We start from the raw sequence: 21,867 nt of genomic DNA, 5'->3' as shown, positions 1-21,867 counted from the left end.
AATTTGTCAGACTTTCAGCACTAAAACACACAAGACCAAGTGAAGAGTCACCTTTATATGCATTTGATTGTTGAAGATTGTATAATGTAACAGAGAGAAAAATATCAAACATGTTGAGATTTTGTTTTTAACAGACTGAAAAGAGCAGAGAACTGCAAATGAAGACAGCAATCATTTTTGTACTTACTGCATTGATGGCTTACAGTACTGTATATGAATGTTAAGCACACATTATTAATATTGCTGATTGCTGATTACTTGACCACAGTTTAATCAAAATGAATTGGATCGATTTGTTATTGCTGTCTATCAAGTGTGACTATATGTTTTGTGGGTGTTTTATGATTTTACAGGTAATATCTTTGGTGAGCGAAACATTTGCATTGAGTACAAAAACACTGTTTGATTATTAACTGCTTTTAAATTTTCATCTAAAATATGTCTGTGGTTGAGTTGAGCATGCCCTGATTTCAGCAATGGACATGTTGGCTTTTTGCTAGAATGAAGGAAACACGTTTGCAAATTTAACATCTCCCCACATATCTCTTGTATCTCTTGTGCACTCACTCTTCCTGTGGTTTGACTGAGGATGTAACTACCTGTGGTGAATAGCACGTCGATATATGCCAAAAGTCCTCATAACAAGCAGGTTAAGGTTGCCTTACTAACTAATTAATATAGTAATGTCAGAGTGTCTTTGTGTTTACAGCAGGGAGCCAAATGCCTTTTCTTGCACATGTTTTGGTGATTGGTGCAATTATAGCTCCTGCTTTTATGTTGAAAAGTCCTATTTTATTTCTGTGCCAGATATGTTGTTTTTTCTCAAACTGCAGCACAGCTGGGCTTGAAAAAGGAGGTTATGCTGTATTGTGTAAGTTACACTGAAATGTAGTCAGAAACATTGAAATGACTTTAAGCTTTATGTTAGGGCTCAAATCTCTAAAACAAACAAACAAACATTGATTTCTAACCAGATTTAGCAGAAAAATAAAGAAAGCCATGTCTTCTTGAAGATGGGCGATCGTGGCTCAAGAGTTTGTGGTTCGTCTTGTAATTGGAAGGTTGCTGGTTTGAGCCCCGGCTCGGACAGTCTCAGTCGTTGTGTACTTGGGCAAGACACTTCACCTGTTGCCTACTGGTGGTAGTCAGAGGGCCCGGTGGCGCCAGTGTCCGGCAGCCTCGCCTCTGTCAGTGCGCCCCAGGGCAGCTGTGGCTACTATGTAGCTTGCCATCACCAGTGTGAATGGGTGGATGACTGAATGTAATGTAAAGTGCTTTGGGGTCCATAGGGACTAAGTAAAGCGCTATACAAATACAGGCCATTCCAAGGTGTGTACCATCTTTTTATTAGTATTGGACATCTTGCTAGCACCCCATGTAATTTAAAAACTATATTTCTTCGTATTCTAAATATAAATTCTAAATATATGCCTCTTGAAGGTGTAACTTCACACCTCTTGACATAAGCGTGGTGCTCGGTTAAACTGTCAAACAGGTTATAAACAGATTTTTGGACCAATGAAAAGTTGATTAGAGAAAGTATTAAGTTACCTGAAAGTGATTGCAGTTAAAAAAATAATAATTAGGAACTAAATGACAACTATACTCACATATGTGTTTGTGTTGTGTTTGAATGAACAGTGAAGCACTTTTTGTAGAGTACATAAAAGTAGACTTTTATGTTGGAATAAAAAAGGAAGATTTCTATAATAAAAAGAGGTTAAAGAGAAAGAGGTTGTTTTAAAGCCAATAAAATACGTAACATGTTCACAGTGTACCAGCCCTCCTCTTATACTCTACAGTCCCCAACACTACCCCACCGCAGATCTAACTGCTTATCTAACTGCACCCCTGTTCCTGGTGGGTTGTCACATGATCTGACCTTATTTCCTGCTCTTATCTACACTTCTTTGAAGACACCCCAAGGAACTGAAACCCTGTACCCCCAAACACGATCACACAGTCACACAATCAGAGTCTTCCTCAAACCTAAAACCCCAAAGATGAATCTTACCCTAGTAAGTGATACTTTTTTATAGGTTTGAGCTGGATTGAGAAAAACAGTGTTTTTCTAAATGCAGTTTTCATCTGAATGTTTTTTAATTATTATTGTCATGGGAACTATTGGAAAGGATTGTGATTGAATAAGCGGATACAAACATTATGTCTTAATGACTGTGAGATAAATTATTGTATTTATCTGTTAATTGTGACTTATTGTTAAATTTGAGAGTTTGAGTGACTGTAAATCACATTGCTGTCTGTCCTATAGCTAGTTCATCTTCACTGTTTACGTTTCCATTTTTCGTGTTGTTATTGAAGCTCCAAGTGTAACTGCATATATTTGTCATTGGTCCTGGACCTAGCAGACCTTTAAGTTGTGTTTATTGTTAAATACTTTTTGCTTGAGTTTTAGTTCATGTAGTGTTTTTGGAGCTATGAGTTTCATTTCTAATTGATGTTCGCTGTTTGGTTTTGCCATGTTTCTGTTCACAGGTTTTCTTGGTTTGTCACCTTTTACATTCCAGTGTCTATTTGTAGTTATTGCATGAGTTCCAGTTTATCCTTTCTCTAATATGTTCCCTGATGTTCAGTCTTTGTCTCATTTTCCTTTGTGTTAAGTTTACCATTGTGCCAGAGTTTTGATTCATTGATTCATCTTTTGTTCATCTTCCAGGTTGCGCTTATTTCAATTTTTAGATTTTACCTGGTGCATTTGTGCTGAAAATATACAATAATCTGTCACAATAATTAGAAGATAGTAATGCAGGAAGAACCTCTAACAGTACAACTGCTAGTCATATTTCAGAGACTTAAATAATCTGTATCTAATGTAAAAAGTTAGCAGAAGGATTACCTGTGTTTTATATGTTATTATTGGGCAGCCAACATCCATGAATATAAGTGTTCAGGTTTAGGAAGAGGAGGATGAAGAAGCCCACAGTGTGTAAAACTGGAAGAATATTCCGGTAAGCTGGTATCACTGGGCTCTCAGCCCTGTCATCTCCTATCACTCAACAGTGCAGCCCATATCACAAGAGTTTTTAAAAAAGTCTATATTGTTTGTATGATCAGTTTTCCTCTCCTGAACTCTTTTCTCTCACCTGTGTCTGAAAATATTTGACCTTTGTGGTGGACGTCTGTAGAGAGAATAGCATTGTTTCACTTTAGACAAGGGTTTGCATTCCCTGGTATGTATTTGCATAGATTTAGCTTTCTTAATCTCTTGAGGCCTCACAGCACAGCTACTGGATATTCACCTACCGTGAAAGTGTATAGATATTAGAGTAATGTTTGTATGTCCTTCAATGTGCATAATAAGCACATATGTAGGACTGCTTTTTTCCACTTGTGTAATATTTTTCAAATTAGAAACTCAGAGTGATGCTGAAAAACTGGTTCATGCATTTATTACTTCTAGGCTGGACTACTGTAATTCATTATTATCAGGATGTCCTAAAAACTCCCTGAAAAGCCTTCAGATGATCCAAAACGCTGCAGCAGGAACAGAACTCTTTTCTCCCATACTGGCTTCTCTTCATTGGCTCCCTGTTAAATCCACAATTAAATTTAAAAGCCTTCTCATCACATTTAAGTTCTGTAATAATTTTATACATACGTACATAAGATTACATACATACATAAGATTAACAGCGTAACAGCGTACATAAGATTTTCTGGAGGAGGACAGACATTTGTTTAGAACTCTTAAAGATGTCCAAGAAGCAAGCTCCTTTAAGCAATTACTTTGGTGTTCCTCCACCTCCAAAGGAAGAAGCGCAAAAGAAGCGCGTATTCTCAGAAAAGTGGTTGCAGGAGGCTAGCTGGCTTCAAACAAACGATGAACGCACAGAGATGTGGTGTAGAATATGCCATGAAAATCCCACTCTAGCGGACAAAAACAGTGGCTTTTATACGTACGCAAACGCGCGTTGCAACTTCTTATCTGGTGCACGTCTTTTATTTTGACAGCGGACCACTTATGTGCACCCCTGCTCATAACTCACCAGTATGTATCAGGAAAGAGCAATAGAGATGAGGGTGACATCCAGGTAGCCACATGTTTAGACTGAGGTTTGCAAAGATACTTGTCTTCAAAATGGACCAAATCCCCCCTGATCTGCGTGGCATATTTTCATTCTGTCATTCAGCCTCGGTGGATCAACTTTGTGTGTTTCTTGGACCTTATTGCTAAAGTTCAGAAAAAATGTTAAACTTTGATTGTCAGTGGAAAGTCTAGAATTTTATAGAATATGTTTCCCATATTTTCAGTCTCCTTAAAAAGTTATTGAAATTAAAAAACAAGTTTTTCCTCTCCAGTTTCTTGGCAAGAGTCGATCATTATTACTCTTTCTGTCATTTTGTTTTAGCTTTTGTGACCAAATGTCAGTCCTGCTCACACACGAGCACCTTAACCCTCATTTAACACCTCAGATCTTCAGATCTCATTTTTTTGTTTCAGGTCTTCCCACTGATACTTGCACTGATTTCCTGTGGACAGAGTCACACTGAGGGGATCGAACAAACTGATGATTCATGTTACAATTTGTGCCCAGCTGGTAAGATACACAGAGGATTATTATTGCCAATAATTGGCATTCGTGAAGTCATTGTGGTAGAATCACATTAACTCGTTACCTTTCTCCTTCTCTCTCTCTTTCCCAGGATATCATAAAGTTGGTAACTGTGATGATCAAGTTAAAAAGTACAAATGCAAGAAATGTGAGGATGGCACATTCACAGCTGTAGAAAACGTCATAATGAACTGTCGTAGGTATGAATTATGTAAGTATCCCGCTCATTTTCAGTTTGCTGCTACACATATTGTCAGCTCATGTGATAAAGTTTAAGGTGTTTTCAAGTTAAATTAGACTGAAATATGACAGACGGATATTTTCTGGTTATTTCAATATATAAAATATGTGAGGATGGCATCTTCACAGGAAAAACCACAGAGAGAAATATCTCAGGTGTAGTGTCTGTGAGCGTAAGGATCCTACTCATCTTCCATTAACTGTGATGTGTGCCGTCAGTATGTGTGATGAAGCTGAAGGGGGGTCAAATTTAAATTTGACCAAAATAAAAGTGCATGATCTCTTTTCATGACTAGTATTCTTCGTTTCTTCGCCCGCTTTGAGACGACCAGGCCCTCAGCTGTCACACCACTTCTACCCGCCCCCAGCACCGGCACACTAACACTTGGGGAGCATCAAGTGAGGTGTGTTCTAAGGTCAGTGAATCCCAGGAAGGCGGCAGGTCCTGATGGAATACATGGAAAGGTTCTCAGAGCATGTGCTGACGAACTGACCGGAGTCTTCACTAAAATCTTCAACCTTTTCTTGTCATTAAACACCGTCCCACCCTGCCTCAAAACCTCCACCATCATCCCCATCGCCAAGAAGACAGCTGTGGTCAGCCCAAATGACTACAGGCCTGTTGCACTTACGCCTGTAGTGATGAAGTGCTTTGAGAGACTGATCTGTCGGTACATCAGGGCCGGTCTGCCTCCCACTCTGGACCCCCACCAATTTGCCTACAGGACAAATCGATCCACCGAGGACGCTATCACCATAGCGCTCCACACTGCGCTGAGTCATCTGGAGCACCGAGGAAGCTATGTGAGAATGCTCTTCCTGGACTTCAGCTCAGCATTCAATCACATCATCCCGGAGATCCTGGTCCAGAAACTGTCTCACCTGGGACTCTCCACCCCCATCTGCCTCTGGATCAAGGACTTCCTGACAAATAGACCACAGTCTGTTAGACTCGGCCCCCACCTGTCCAGCACCATCACACTCAGCACCGGGTCTCCACAAGGATGTGTTCTGAGTCCCCTCCTGTTTACGCTCTACACATCCGACTGCTCCCCGACCCATCTCTCAAACACCATCATAAAGTTCGCGGATGACACCACAGTGGTTGGACTCATCTCAAGGGGGGATGAGTCGGACTACAGAGATGAGGTCAACAGACTGACTGAGTGGTGTTCAGTTAACAACCTCCAACTGAACACCACAAAAACTAAAGAACTTATCTTTGACTTCAGGAAGGGCAGAGCAGACCCAGCCCCACTGTACATTCACGGGAACCGTGTGGAGAGGGTACACTCCATGAGGTTTCTGGGCGTGCAGATCTCTGATGATCTCTCCTGGACTGCAAATACCACGGCGGTGGTAAAAAAGGCCCAGCAGCGTCTCCACTTTCTGAGAGTGCTCAGGAGGAACAACCTGGAGGAGAGGCTGCTGGTGACATTCTACAGAGCCACCATAGAGAGCATCCTAACGTACGGCATAACAACATGGTATGCAGGGTGCTCAGCTGCAGACAGGAAAGCACTGCAGAGGGTCATCAACACAGCCCAGAAGATGACTGGCTGCTCTCTGCCCAGCCTGGAGGTCATTGCAAACTCTCAGTACCTCAGCAGAGCTGGCAATATCATCAAGGACCATTCTCACCCCAGCAATCAACTGTTTGAACTATTACCGTCAGGCCGACGGTACAGGTCACATAAAACCAGGACAAACAGATTCAGGGATAGCTTCTTTCCCAGAGCTATCACCGTAGTAAATAAGCACAAAAACAATTGAACCTGCTTAGCCATACCATACTGTCACTGTCATTATATTATGCTGCTATTCATACTATCATTATATTAATGCTGCTATCCTGTATATATTGTACTTACTATTGTTTGAGTACTTACGATTGTTTTATTGTACTTTTTTATTTTACATTTATATTTATTATTGCATTTTGCACCAAGGGAGTGGCACTCCAATTTCGTTGTACCCTGTACAATGACAATAAAGGCTATTCTATTCTATTCTATATTATGACGGTCTTAACATTGTATTTTACAAATAACCCGCAGAGTATCATTTTGAGAGGATGCAAACTGAGACTGCTGACCACATGAATATTGGCACAGCATTTAGAAATGACCTTTTTCTCCACTAAAACTAAAACTAATGAAAAGACACTGACTGAGAGAACAACATGTAGTCCTGTGGCCTTGTCAGAGCTGTGTATTCCAGTTATTTGGACTAAGATGAAAAAACTGCATCTTGATTTTCCCTCAGATAAAGAGATGGTCATAAAGCCCTGCGTCTTTAACAGTAACACAGTGTGTGGCAGTAAAAAACAAAAACTCCAATTCAGAATCTGCTGTTTCACTGATCTGCATGAAATGTAACTGTCAAGATTGTCCAAGTAAGCAAACTCAAAGGATGTTAAAGCACTAGATTGATATTCACACCGTGCTGTTTAATAATTCATTCTAATAACAAGCTCCCTTGTAAATACATGTAGTCAGTCACCTTCACCTTTATTCCTTTCAGAAAATGATGACTAAACGAGGAAGCACCTGCAGTAGAAGATTGTACAACGAAAGAGACAAAAACATATCAAATATGCTTAGATTGTTTGTGACGGCACATAGCACTACAAATGAAGGCAGCAACCAGATAACATACACAGACTTACAGTAAATTGTATATAAATTCTATATAACAGTGTGCACATACTTTTAATATTGCAACTCGAGTCATGTTTGTGCATTTAATTTGTATAACCTTCTCAGGGTGCTTAGCTAACCAGCAGTTTATTCAAGACGAGCGGCAACAACCAGATCGATGCAATAAAATGATTTAAACAACATTTTTTTCAGTGTGTTATCTCTTCCCACACTGTGATGTAATTTAAAAAAACATTTTGGTTAAGTTTTTTAGTGCTTTTTTGTTAACTAAAACAATTTTCTGAACACATTCTGAGCACTCCTGAGTCCTGAGCCCCCAAACACGCAATAACACATCCATAGAAATAAACCTATCGTTAAACCACAGGTTTGAGTCAGCTTTAAAGGAAACCTATTAATCAGCTCACGTCAGTGTTCCTCATCCTGCTGGTGATGAGTCGATTGTTTTCAGTTGAGTGAATTTTATTAAAAATTGGTTTAACTTCCACACTGCCTGCTCTATTCCAGTTTGTAGGTTTAATTTGAATCATCTGCATATTCAATTTCAAGGCTGCTTTAGTGCAGTTTTGTCTGAGTTGAGTTTTAATATTCAGTGTCATGCGACACTCAACAAAAATTACATGCTAATGACTAAATAAAAGTCTTTTGTTTATTAAGTCTAGTATTTTTATTTTGTTTGTTCTTGAGTGACTGTAAATCGTATTGCTGTTATTACAACAGCTAGTGTACATCCACACTGCTATCTTCTTTGTTTTTAGTGTTAATATAAAGCTCCCTATGTAACTGCATTTGGCAGCTAAATGTTAAGGCTGCAGTGTTTAAAGGAGACAGTAGACATAGTCGGTAACTGAGGCAAAGAAGGCTTTTTAATTATTCGGATCCTAGGTCACGGTCTCGCTGCTCCAGAAACAACAATTTCTACAGTCCTCTGAAAGAATTTTCAGAGGACTCTGCAGTCATAAAAACACGAAATAAACCTTTGTCAGTATTGTGGAAGTATAACACTAACTTTCCTCTTTTCTCTTTCTCTGTCCCAGGTTGTCATAAAGGTGGTACCTGTGACAAGCCAATTGAAAAGTACAGATTCAAAAGATGTGGCAAAAGATGGCACCTACATGGAAATGAAAAACCATATGGGGAAATGTCAAGTGTGAGTCATGTGTTTGTAAGTATCCTGCTCAGCTTCCAGTGAATAGACACATGTGGTAGTGTGAGAAAATGTAAGAGGATCTGGAGTTAAATCTGACTAAAATAAAATGTTAGGATGAATATTTAATATATATATATATGTAGTATAATATGCTCTTTTGTTCCTGCAACTTTTCACAATGATATTTTGGTGATCTCATATTTATGTTCAACCACTTTTATGAAGTCAGGACTCTTGAATGAAATCTGTTGAGTCTGGGAAATCTTGTCAGACTTGTGTTTCATTATGAACAGGAAGAGTATCGGGCTGAGGTAGTTTCACAGGCTGGAGACTTTGCGGTGTAATTATATCATTTAGAAAATACCCTTGTGTCCACCAAACTAATGTTCATATGCCAGCTTACATAATGCAGCAACTCTTTCACTTAAAATAAATAAATAAATGAATGATTACATGAATTCAGCCACCTTCATTTTCCTTTCAGAGAATGCTGACTAAACAAAGAATTGCCAGCAATGCCAAAGGTAGAAGACGGTACAGGGAAAGTTTTATGACTTTAAAGGATTTGCATGAACTAGAAAAACACTTTTAATTGCTTTTAAATTCTGATCTAAATATATTTGTGGTTGAGTCGAGCACTTCATGTTTTCTTTAGGCTTTTTAGTCAGAATGGAGGAAACACGTTTGCAAATTTAACCTCCGTGCACATCTCTTGTGCACTCACTGCTCCTGTGGTTTGACTGTGGGCATGATTAACCGTGGTGACGAGCAATGCCAACAGTGTCTAATAATAAGAAGGTTATGGGTTGCCTGGCTAACTCAGAAAGCACATGTGAAATGCTAGTTTCATAGATCGTTCTTAAAGAGTAAACAGGCTCCCTGGATCTCCTGCTTCCTCTGCACCTCGGAGGACGCTCCATGCAATAACAGAGAGAATCTTACGCTGAAAGACTGTTGAAGATATCCGCTTTATTTGATTAGTTTGGTTTACTGGACTTTGATCTGAGATCCAGCTGAACTTGTGGGCAGACCTCATCATTTACACAGAAAAGGCATAATGATTTTAGGAGCAGTAATCATTTGAGTCTTCATATCAGGGTTTCGCTATCTCTTAACACCTTTTTAGATATGCCATCAGCTTCCTGTGTTGACAATACCAGTCTCTTTCCTTATTTATAGGACAGCATATCAGATTGAACCAGATTGAACCAGAATGCAGGAGGAAACATGCTAAAGCATCATTTACATATCTATCCACAGCTGTGCAGTTTCTCGTAAAGTATGGCCAAATCTTAGTTACAATTACAAAAACATTATTTATTTTATTGATGAACAAAAGAAAACAAAAAAAAATTGCATTGCTCTTCTCTATAGTGAATATGTTATTCAGACATTACCAGTGCTTGTTGCTGCATCACTGGGGAGAACTTGGAGAGTGTCTAAGTGGGATTTCTGACATTTGGTAGAAAGCAGGTAAGATGGCAGAAAAAGGATCTTAATCATTCAAATATAAGTTGTACAATGAAGGATTAACTTTAAGAGCCAATCTGTATGAAAGAGGGATCCAAATTCAGAGTGCAGATCTGATCTGGAAATGATTAAATTCTCCTGCAGGCAAAGAATTTTATCAACCAGCAACTTGAATGATAAATCAGTGTGTTCAATAAATACAGAAAAGAGTATAATGTAGTCAGATCGCATTATTATACAACGTTTGCTGGCTTTCTTTTCCCATTACTGCTCCAACAAGTCTCTCGACTGGGTTGACAACACCTTGGTGTCAAGGCATCCATCCGTCTGTCCATGTACTTGTGGGTTTGGGCAGTACATGGATTGACGGATGGATGCTCCAACTGTAGCTCCAGCTTCAACATCAAAAGCTTTGATGAACGCTTCAGATCTTCAAATTCATCGAGTTTCATATGACTATTAGTGAGTTAAAAACCACTGGACGTTATTACTGCTCATGTTGTCTTTTTGACTCCCACCTCAGCGCTTTATGACTCATTAGATCAAATGTATTGACACATCATAAGAGACACGGATATTTTGGGATATTTTTGTAAGTCTCAAATTTCCCCATTTTTGAATGTAGCATCCTTACATCAGTGTGACTTTGTGTCTACAGCAGGAAGCCAAACGCCTGTGATAGCTCCTGGATTTATTTCAGAAAGCATTGTTTTACTTCTGTGCCTGATTTGCATTGCTCTTTCTCAAACTTGAAAAAGGCTAGGCTGTAGTTTTTAATTTAAACTGAAGTCAGCACTCCATGCAGTATTAACAATGTATTCCTTTGGATTATAAATTCTATTTTTTAAACCTGTATACTACTTTTTGGTGTATTTTTTCACTCCGTGACATAAGTGTGGCATTCAGTTAAATTGTCAAAACACGCACTGAAAAGAATTTGTGAACCAATAAAATGTGATTGGTGTAGATTTATATGTCGGATCAAAAGAGGAAGAATGAATATTCACTCCTCTGATGTGATAAACAACTGAGTTAACCACATTTGTTTGATTCTCATTGTGGTCCCATCCTTCTTTTTTCTCTTGTTTTTGAAGTTTGAATGAAAAGTAGGTTGCTTTAGAGCCAGTAACATGGCCAACACCTTCACGGTGTACAACACCTCCTCTTACATGCCCCACTCCGCACCACCATCAGATCTAACCACACTGTCCAGCTTGTGAAATATCCCCATGTATGTCACCAAGGCTTTTGTCTGAACCACATCATTATCACTGAGATTCAGTGGAATTACACTGTCACTATGTGCGTATGCGTCTGTCTGTAAGGGGTGGGTGGTTACATCTGACTTTGTTTCCTGTTTCTCGCAACACTTCTCTGAACACTCCAAAGAACTGAAAGCCCTGACCCACAAACACACTCACACACACACTCACACAAACAAAGCCTTCCTAAAACCGTTAATTTGAGTCAGCTTTAAAGGAAATCTACACATCAGCTCAGTCAGAGTGCCTCGTCCTGCTGGTGAAAACGACATTGTTTTGCTTTCAAATGAGTGAATTTCAGCATAAGTTGGTTGTTTAACTTCCACACTGCCTGCTCTCCCAAAATGAACCTTGTCTTGGTAAGTAATCCTGTTCATAGGTTTGATCTGGATCATCTGCGTGTTTAATTTCAAGGGTGCTTTAATGCAGTTTCCTCTGAGTGGATTTTCATTATTCATTGTGATGGGAACTATCAGAAAAGATTATGTTTGGATAAGAGGAAGCAAACGTTATGTCTTTATGACTGCAAGATAAATATTTATGATTATTTGTAATATTTTCTAAGAGCTCTTCCTGCGTATATTCTCGAGTAGCGGTAAATCTCATTGCTGCCATGACTACAGCTAGTGTACATCCTCACTGTTGTGGTTTCTGTTTTTATTGTTGGTAATTAGAGCTCCATATGTAGCGTATGTACGTTAGTTGCTGCAAAATCGTTAAGGCTGTAGTGACATGTAGTTGTATGTGGATGAATGAAGGGAAGAAGTTCTGTGGATTACTGCAGCTTGGTCTTGCAGCTCTGGGTGCAGCGAGACTGTGACGTTTAATAACGTGATACATTTACATGAGCTGTACCTAATGATTATTTACGTTCTCTTTATGCATTATTCACATTTACCCACCTCAAAGAGAGCAAGGTTCTTGTCATAATACATAAATAAATAATAAATGTAAAGACAACGACCAATAGTTTTCTTAAGGTTTACCTTTGAGAGACTGAAATCACTCTATTGAAAATATACAATAACTCACAATAATGAGAGGAGAGTCACAGATGAAGAACTCTTAACAATACTGCAAGCTATATTTCAGGGATCTAAATAATCACAAATGTAGGGAAAAGTTAGCAGAAGGATTCCCTTTGTTTTAGGTGTTATTATTGGGCAGTCAACATCAATAATTTTAAGTGGGGGTTTAGGAAAAGGAAAATGAAGAAGGCCACAGTGTGTAAAACTGGAAGAATATTCCAGTAAGCTGGTAGCACCGGGCTCTCTGACCTGTCATCTCCTATTGCTCAACAGTTTTTCCAACTTATGTCTTTTCTGTGGGGCCACATTGTAATTTATTTTACTTGGTAAGGACGCATATCACAAGATGTTTTTTTGGTGGGGGCTTTGTATTATATTATTTGTATGATCACTTTTCCTCTTCTGAACTTTAATCACTCACCTAAGAGTCAGAAATATTTGACCTTTGTGGTGGACGTCTGTAGAGAGAATATTTTTTTCACTCTGTGGTATATATTTATATATATTTTAACACGCAGTACAGCTACAGCTGCTTGGATATTCACCTACTGCAGACATGTGCGAACATTACTTATACATTTAACAGTATAAGTTATTAATCAATCAGGTTCATATCTCACCGATATGTATCGGGGAAGTTTTGGAAATGAGGATGACATCCAGGTACCATATTTTTGGACTGAGGTTTGCAATATGAGTCATGTATGTGAGAACTCTGACGGTCAAGAAGAGTCTTAGTTCATTAGCTCTGGGTGGAGGATGGTCCAAATACTCTGACATGTTTTCCGTTCTGTCTTCAAAACAGACCGAGTCTCCACTGATCTGCGTGGCATATTTTTTCTGTCATTCTGCTTTGGTAGAAAAACAACTGCCTGCTGCACGATGTGCATGCTAGAGTTCAGAAAGTGTGTTGAACCTTTAATGGCAGTGGAAAATTTACATTTTCAATGAACATGTTTCTCTTTGATGATATATAAAAAGTTTTTCCTCGCCAGTGACTCTTTCTGTCATTTTGTTTCAGCTTTTGTGACCAAATGTCAGTCCTGCTCACACACGAGCACCTTAACCCTCATTTAACACCTCAGATCTTCAGATCTCATTTTTTTTTGTTTCAGGTCTTCCCACTGATACTTGCACTGACTTCCTGTGGACAGAGTCACACTGAGGGGATCGAACAAACTGATGGTTCATGTTACAATTTGTGCCCAGCTGGTAAGATACACAGAGGATTATTATTGCCAATTATTGTCCTTCGTGAAGTCATTGTGGAAGTATCACATTAACTCGTAACCTTTCTCCTTCTCTCTCTCTTTCCCAGGATATCATAAAGTTGGTAACTGTGATGATCAAGTTAAAAAGTACAAATGCAAGAAATGTGAGGATGGCTTCTACACAGACATAGAAAACTACAGAGAGAAATGCCTTAGGTGTGAACAGTGTAATCGTAAGTATCCTGCTCATTTTCAGTTTGCTGCTACACATATTGTCAGCTCGTGTGATAAAGTTTAAGGGTGTTCGAGTTCAAATTGGACTGAAATAAAACCGATGGATATTTTCTGGTTATTTCAATATCTAAAACATGTGAGGATGGCACCTTTACTGGAAAACCACAGAAAGAAACGTGGACTAAAATAAAACAGTAGACTGGTATTTTCTGTTTATTTGGTCTTATAAAAGACAATGCTATTCTTTGCTGCATCTAAGATCTCTTTTAATTATGAGCGTATTATAATGATCTCATATTTCTGTTAAACCAGTTTGATGCAGTGGAATGAAATAAATATTTAGTGTGGGAAATCTTAATATAATAGTAACTGTATTTCAGTAATAACATCAGTGCCAGTTTGAGTATTCACTTTGCATGGAGACTTGCACTGTAACAACAACACGTGAATTTGTGTGCGTACCAGTTTGAGCTCTCCGTTAACATATTGATGCCTTCTGTTTACATTTCAACTGAGTTTCACATAAATATTGAAGCGGAACTGGGAAAAATCATTTTATGTGCTAATTGACGAGAAGAATGTGACAGTAGAAAATAACATGTGGTCCCATGGCCTTATCGGGACTGCGTTTTTCAGTTATTTGGACTGAGATGGAAACACTGTATTTTGCTTTTCCCCCAGATGATGAGGTGGTAATAGAGCCCTGCATCTTTAACAGGAGCATAGTGTGTGGCTGCAAAGAGGGATACTACAATTCAGGATCTGATTCACTGCAATGTTCAAAATGTTCCTGCGAGCACTGCCCACGTAAGTAACCTCAAAGGATTTTAAAGCATTAGATTGATATTCACTGCAGCCAAACTGATTCATTTTCTAATATAATAACAATCTCACTTCTAAATACATACATTCACAGTCACTCTTATGTTCCTTTCAGGCAATCCTGACTACAAAGCGAAGTGCTCACCCCCCTCGAGGTAGAAGACTTTACAATGTAACAGAAAATAAACAACAAAACATATACAGTGTGCTTAAATTTTGTTTGCGACGGACTGACAAGAACACACAGAACTGCAAATGAAAGCGCCAATGATATAAAATACATATACTTACTGTGGTGATAGCTTACACTGTATTGTATGTGAATACTGTCTACAGGTATACACCAAGATTGCAGTGTTTGTTCAGTGATGTTTGTGCATTTAATGTGTATCAACTTCTGGTGACGTTTAGAGGGCCACTAACTTACTCAAGATAAATGGTAACTATTTGTCAGTGCTAACTAAAATGTGATCTACAATCTGTTTGTGGTTCAGTTAAACATGGCCTGATTTCAGCAGGGGACGTGTTGGCTTTTTGTTAGAATGGAGGAAACAAGGTTACAAATTTCTCTCCCCCCTCCCATATTTCCTGTGGTTTGACTGAGGCCCTGACTACCTGTGCTAAATAACATGCCTGCAGATGACAAAAGTCCTGATAATAGGCAGGTTAGGGTTGCTTTTCAAGCACTGTTCTCCAGTTTTACACATTTGTATTAAAGAATAGACACATCCATGGACAACCATGTTTACCTTTCTATAACCATTTCTTCTGATCATTGTGCCATAATGTCTTTTTTAAAGGATACAAATAGAGTCACAAGATGTCTCTTATTATGTGGGACTGTCCTTTGTCCCCGATGTCCCACATATTGATCGACTCTGCAGGATTTGCATTTGCACTAAGTGAAAGTGCAAGTGCAAAGGATTTGCAAAAGTCTGGCTTTTTCTCAGCTTTTACTCAGGCTTTTTAATATTTTTCAGTGAAGCTCACCCTGTCTAATGCTACTCCCATCAGGGAAAGACACCACCAAAAAGTAGCAAGGCATCCAACTTTTAGTGGAAAAGACTGAAACAACCACAAAGAAACACAAAACGTTTTTGCCTCTTTGGATAAAATTATTCTTCAGGTCCACACTAGGAAAAATATAGCATGAATTGACAGAGTATATATGTGTCATAATTAGCTAACAAAATGATACAATTGTCAGATAGAGCTAAAAAAAACAACAAAAAACCCCCACTCAAAAATCAGTGTTCCTCCCTACCAAAATGCAACCAGGCAGAACACCAGCTGGAATAACTTAAAGAGAACTATGGGATTAAATAAGGACTATATGATAAGAACATAGCTTCGCCTTCCCTTTATCCTTACATTTACTTAGAAAGAGAGTTGGAAAAGTTACTTTTAAATTATTAATTTGGTCTTTGCATAATAAATTAAAATCTGGTAACCTGTTGTTGGATATGAAAATTTCTCACTACCTCAAAACATTCCTAACAGTCCCCACGGAGTCACACACAAATATTATTGTTTTCCTCAAACTGGGGTCTGAGCAGCCTAGATGCAAAATGTTTGAATGTTATTCCAATGCTGCTAGGAACCGTCAATGTTCAAAGTTCAGCCTTCAAAGGAATAATCTCCGATTAGTTCCTTTTTCTGTCTCTCTACAAGTCACTGGAAGCAAGCACACAGAGGAGAACTTAAACTAACAGACTGACTTTTGCAGACATCATATTCATTTCAATTTTGCTCCTGTCGTGTGTAAAAATGCATTCCAAAATTTAATTCAGATTCAGGCTGCATAAGCTTTAGCTTTTAATGCTTCATTAGCTTTTAATGTCAGGATAAATACGTGTTGTCAGATGATTTCTATACTGTTTTTTTTTTTAAGTTATAGGCAAAAGCCTACTACAGCTCCGACAAATCCATCTACAACTCGAATTGTGTCTTCAACCACAGTGGCAAACAAAAGTAAGGGAATCTTTAATTATGTGTGTCATTTTGTCTGATTGACTTTTTGTGAAGGTTAGGAGAGCCAGCAAAAACAATGAGCCCTAAGCATTCAAGTAGATCTTTAGGAAAAGGAGATTTGAAAACAAGATGTGATACTGTGGGTTTGCTTTTCAAGCTTTTTGGGCCACACATCCCAAGAATATTGCTGACATAAAGCGGCTCTATTTAAAAGAAGGGCAAAAATTCCTCCTGACCGTACTGCAGATTTGATCTGCAACTACTTAAAAAAGCTCGACTGAGGCTCTCGGAGCCAGATTACTAAATGCACAAGCACCAAGAATAATTAATAATAAAGTTTAAAATTGTATTTTTCTTAAAGTATGTTAATGCAAACGCATTGTGTTGTCTATCCTTGTATACCAGAAGATCACATCACATTATATATCCCACTAATGTTGAGAAGTAATTCCAAACTTGCTTTTTTTTTCGTTGTACGACAGGATTGATGCCTACAACTGTTACACCAGCTTCAACTTCAACTCCCGACCCAAACAAACCTCTAGTTTCAACATCCAAGGCTATCACAAAATCATCAAATCCTCATATAACAGAGATTCCACGTAACCGTTAGTGCTCATTTTATATTTTAACAAGACATTTGATACATTAACTTACTGCCCTTGGTTTTGTAGTTTAGTTTTATGACGTATCACACTTGCTATGGACATTTTAGCAGGTTTAGCAGCCTCTGATTGTTATCCAATTTACATGGAGGATAAAGACAAAATAACCTTATGTCAGAACTTATTGATGTGGAGTGTGTCTTTGTGTCCACAGCGGGGAGTGCAGGAATTTTTCTTGCAGTGATTAGCTTTCTGTTGCTCTCATGGTTCCTGCTGATCTGCACCATGAAGATATTCAAACACAAAGACAGTTTTTGCTGGAGAAGGAGGAAAGAGGCTGAAGTCTCCCAGAACGGTAATCTGCAGTAAATAAATCCAATAAAGTACCTGTGTGTTGTATTGAAGTACACATTTGAAGTGTTTGCATTTCATATGAGATTTATGTAACTTCATCTTCTTTAAAACTCAATGGCACAAATTTAAGGTTAAATGTTACCTTTGTTACTTTTGTCAGTCCTTTATTTCTATTGCCTTAATTGTAATTTGTTTTTCAAGTGCTTTGAATTGAATAATCACTTTTATTCATCAGAGTATGTTTTCTACAACTACCACAGAACATTAATATACAGTACATAGAGTAAACAGTACAGGCACTTAGCGGTTTGGTAGCGGTTTGGTAGAGACATTCATGTAGTTTTCATATGGCTAATATCAAAGTTAGTAAGTAAGTAAACTAAAGTACTTCACTTTACATTACTTGACCTTTGGGAAGTTAAGATACTATGACACCTCGCAACCAAAGACAAATTTTCTCATGTTACTCCTCACAATGTGAAATGTACAATCCAGTTGTGCATTAAATAGAAGAATATCCATATTTTGTTCTGTTTTAAAAATGTGCCTTAGTGACTGAACATGTCTTGACTAACAGACAGGAAACTCAATGATAATATCTCCTTTCCTTTTTAACAGAACAACCCAGTCATCAAGGCAGTAACCCGACCACGCTGGTTTGTGCTCAGTTTCATGCACTCCATTTTCTTTAAAGATAGCAATCTAGGCAGGAGCACTTACTGTAGGTGCACAGTAAGAATTTCTTGTACATAGTTCATCAAGATAATTAGCTCATTAGCTTATAATTAGCACACAAGAAAGGCAGAAAATTTTGGTCATCCCTGTCATGCACTTCAAAGTTTGTACTTATCCTGTCTTGTTTGTTCTTTCAAGACGCTTACAGTATCCGAGGAAACTCCCATGTTGACTCTCAATCAGAGTCCAGCCATATCAGAACATCCAACCCACATCAACCCTCTCGTGCCAGTCAATGGCCAGTTAGGTAAGACTATCTGAGTATTTGATCTCTTGCTAACGTGCACTGCATGCAAAATGCTGGACTTCGTTAATTATGTGTTGATGATTTCTAATTAAAAAAACAAAACAAAAACACCCCCTGCAGAATTCTTGCAAAACTTTATTTTAGTCTCAAAAGTCATTTTCCTCATTCTCAATGTAAGGAGTGATTAAAATATTCCTTACTTTTAATAGGAGTTCAGTGAAGAAGGATAAAAAACCTCAAATTCAAGAACAGCCAACAATCAAACAGTCTGCATTTCTTTTTCTGTCATTCAGTATTAAGTATTCACAGACAGCCTTCTCTGTTCTTCAGCACAGGCTTCCATTGTATTGCACCTTAGGGTAAATGTAACCATTGACGGTTTAATGACATAACTGGCAACATAAAACTGAGAAATGTGACTTTATCTGCATCATTTTAGCAGGAAATAATTTCTTCTGCTACTACTTCTACTACTACGATTCCAGAAAATACTAGTTGTGTTACTAGAATCATGGGATTATCAGCTAAGAAAAACACCACGTACCAAATGAAACTCAGTGGTGTCATAGATCTTTTTACACATGAAGTGTAAAGGAAGCTTTTGCATTGTTTTCAGAGACAATATGACTCATAAAATGATAAACAACTTTCAACATTTATTCATTTCTGTATATATTATATCCTTTAAGTAGGCAGGAAAAAAATCTCTCTCTCTTTCCCTCTACACATATAGATATATATATATAGATATATAATGATGTAGATTTAGATAGATGGATAGAAAATTAGGGTCATTGCATCACGTCCTTCGGGACAAGTTCTGTACAGTACACACTATAAGGCGGAGTTATCTTTTGGTCACTTGGGAGTTTAAAACAGGCTGATCAGCACAAGCTGGGTAAAATAATGTAGTTGCTTAAGAACTTGCTTCTACACCACAGAGTGATTTTTTTTTCTGTGGTGAGCAGTAGAGCTGGTGCATGCTGCTGCACTGAATTACTTTAGAAATTTGTTTAATTTAGAGAGGACGTGAAACCTATTGTTAGTAAAGCTGTGAGAACACCTTCAACTTTCTCCCCTCATTTAAATGACTGTGGACTTCATCCGAAGTGAGACTTAGGTATTGAGTGCTGGAGGGTGTGATGGGCTTGGCTCTAAATGTTTGAGATAAGTGATGTGAAAACTGTGAGAAAAGTTGTAGAAGAGGAAGTGTTCAGCACTGAGTTTTCCAGTAAAGCTATTAGCATTTATGATCAGTGACACATGTTTTTATGACGCACCTTAATAGGTGGTAGACAGTAGGTCATAGCCAGAAAAAGTAGCATTTGGCATGCATTTTTTTTTCAGTTTCATTGTTCCATTATTTAACAAATGCTTTCAGCTTAAGTGTGATCCAAGCAGATTACCTTCAAAACATAATGATACTGCGATTATAATGTATGATCGATAAAACCAGGGGAAATTACTCAGTTGTTTTACACTGAATGAAAAAGCCATAAACTTTAAAAAACTGAAAATATCAGCAGCAACATTAGACGAGCAATATTTCTAAAGCTTTAAGGAGAATAGCTACCCCTTCAAACACCTGCTTGTCTGCTTGTGCTGTTAAAAGGAAGCGCTATTTTGCTACTGCTACATTGTTTAATTGAATTATATTAGTAAAATTAAAAAATGTTACTGTTGCAGTTTCTTCCATCTGATAGAAGCACGGTATACTATCTATAAGTGCTGTTGTTTTTACTTTTTCATCTCTTCTTGTTCACCATAGTGTTTATCAGAACCACATCTGTGGAGGTGGAAACTATGAAATAGAGCGTTCTTACTCTTGCACATCAGTCAGCGATGTGACATTAGGTCAAATGGCAAATCAGATAGTGAACACATGTGCCTGTTAACTGTGTCATATGGTAAACTCCTGATATTCAATTTCATGTGAGCCTTTCAAGCCTGTAGGTGTGCTTTAAATACAACTGCAGTCATTAGTGAGGTCATGTTGTTGTTGGCATTCACGGCTAAGATCAAAACCTGTTTTTAGTTTGGTGCTGTTTGAACTGTGGTGAGGATTATGCTCTGTTCTCCTCTTCATAAGCTTGAGATGGGACTTTTATTTGCGTTGTGTATTCTGTATCATTATGTCTCTTGACTGTTGTTGTCCTGTTATTACAAAGTGAGAAAACTTTTCTACTTAGCAGACCAATGCTGATATAATGTGATCAAATTTCTCTGTATATCTTCTGAATTACTTAATTAGTAATTACTTAATTAATTAGTTTTCCAGAATATACCATAATGCTTCAGAGGTTGTAATGTGGTTTGTATTCTGTGGTTGAGAGGAGGCGGCAGAAACACTCAGCAGGACAGTCAAAAACTCACGACCACACTGGTGCTGGGAATTCCACAGTGGTGTCCTTTAATTAACACACTCATCACCTACCTCACAAGGCCCGGTTGAACAGCTGCTGCCTTATCATATATGAAGCACAGTGTTCCTACAACCTGTAACATTACTTTGAATTAGAAGGGTAAAGATACGAGGTCCATGTCAGTCCATGCGCAAGCAAGTTTCTCCCACACTCTACAGAGAGCAGTGGCGCATCCTTGTGACATCACTAAACATTAACTTAAATTGTCTTAAAGAGACACCACACAATTGCGACTGTTACAAGGTGTACACTGAATCATAAAAAAAAGATTTATATTAGAGTCAGTATATACAAATCACGAGTTAAAGTCTTGAGTTATCCCTCATTTCTTCATGTATTTGCTTCCAAGGAGCCAGACTTTTAAAGTAGTCTTGACCAGTAGTTCTCCAGGCTTTCTGAAGGTCTTTCAAAGTTCTGTCTTTGGACATTGGCTGCTTTTTCCCTCATTCTCACTCTGATCATTTTCAGAGGATTTTTTTTGGTTTGTTTTTTTTGCCACTTCACACTGACCTATGACTCACTCAAGTGTAAAAAAGACACCTCACTCGAGGAATGAATCAGTGCTGTGTTAACACATTAGAGACAACATAACAAAAAAACAATTTTTTTATTCCAGTTGTTTTCAACGCAGCTTGACACGCTGTTATTGCAATAAAGGCACACTGGATAGAAAAACACATAGTGGAAGGCTATTGGTCATGGATCGGCTTCCCCAGAGCCTGGACATCAATTTATTGAAGCAGTGACAGAGTACGGAATGAAAAGCAGCCAAAGAAGAGCTTTAAATATGCTTCAAGAAGCCTGGGGAACTATTCCCAAAGACTAGTTAAAGAAAGTGCAATAAAGCATACCTAAGAGAGTTCAGGCTGTGTTAGATAACA

At 38.2% G+C, this 21,867-nt stretch overlaps 1 protein-coding gene across 1 annotated transcript in view; it reads left to right on the top strand.

The window, feature by feature from the left end:
- The window catches only part of si:ch211-112c15.8 (tumor necrosis factor receptor superfamily member 1A), a 33,662-nt gene that overhangs the window by 9,502 nt on the left and 2,293 nt on the right, over nt 1-21,867 (top strand). The window contains exons 3-16 of the mRNA XM_031726499.2: nt 4,463-4,559; nt 4,666-4,785; nt 5,455-5,618; nt 8,512-8,624; nt 11,664-11,715; nt 13,500-13,596; nt 13,703-13,828; nt 14,511-14,636; nt 14,767-14,806; nt 16,543-16,622; nt 17,105-17,230; nt 17,442-17,582; nt 18,200-18,237; nt 18,455-18,563. Of these exons, the coding sequence (XP_031582359.2) occupies nt 4,463-4,559; nt 4,666-4,785; nt 5,455-5,618; nt 8,512-8,624; nt 11,664-11,715; nt 13,500-13,596; nt 13,703-13,828; nt 14,511-14,636; nt 14,767-14,806; nt 16,543-16,622; nt 17,105-17,230; nt 17,442-17,582; nt 18,200-18,237; nt 18,455-18,563 (1,429 nt within the window). The remainder of the gene's footprint in view (nt 1-4,462; nt 4,560-4,665; nt 4,786-5,454; nt 5,619-8,511; nt 8,625-11,663; nt 11,716-13,499; nt 13,597-13,702; nt 13,829-14,510; nt 14,637-14,766; nt 14,807-16,542; nt 16,623-17,104; nt 17,231-17,441; nt 17,583-18,199; nt 18,238-18,454; nt 18,564-21,867) is intronic.

This window comes from Oreochromis aureus, linkage group 20, assembly GCF_013358895.1.
Source record: "Oreochromis aureus strain Israel breed Guangdong linkage group 20, ZZ_aureus, whole genome shotgun sequence".
Lineage (NCBI taxonomy): Eukaryota > Metazoa > Chordata > Actinopteri > Cichliformes > Cichlidae > Oreochromis > Oreochromis aureus.
Note: the sequence above shows the minus strand (reverse complement) of the source record. Positions and strands in the feature narration are given on the sequence as shown.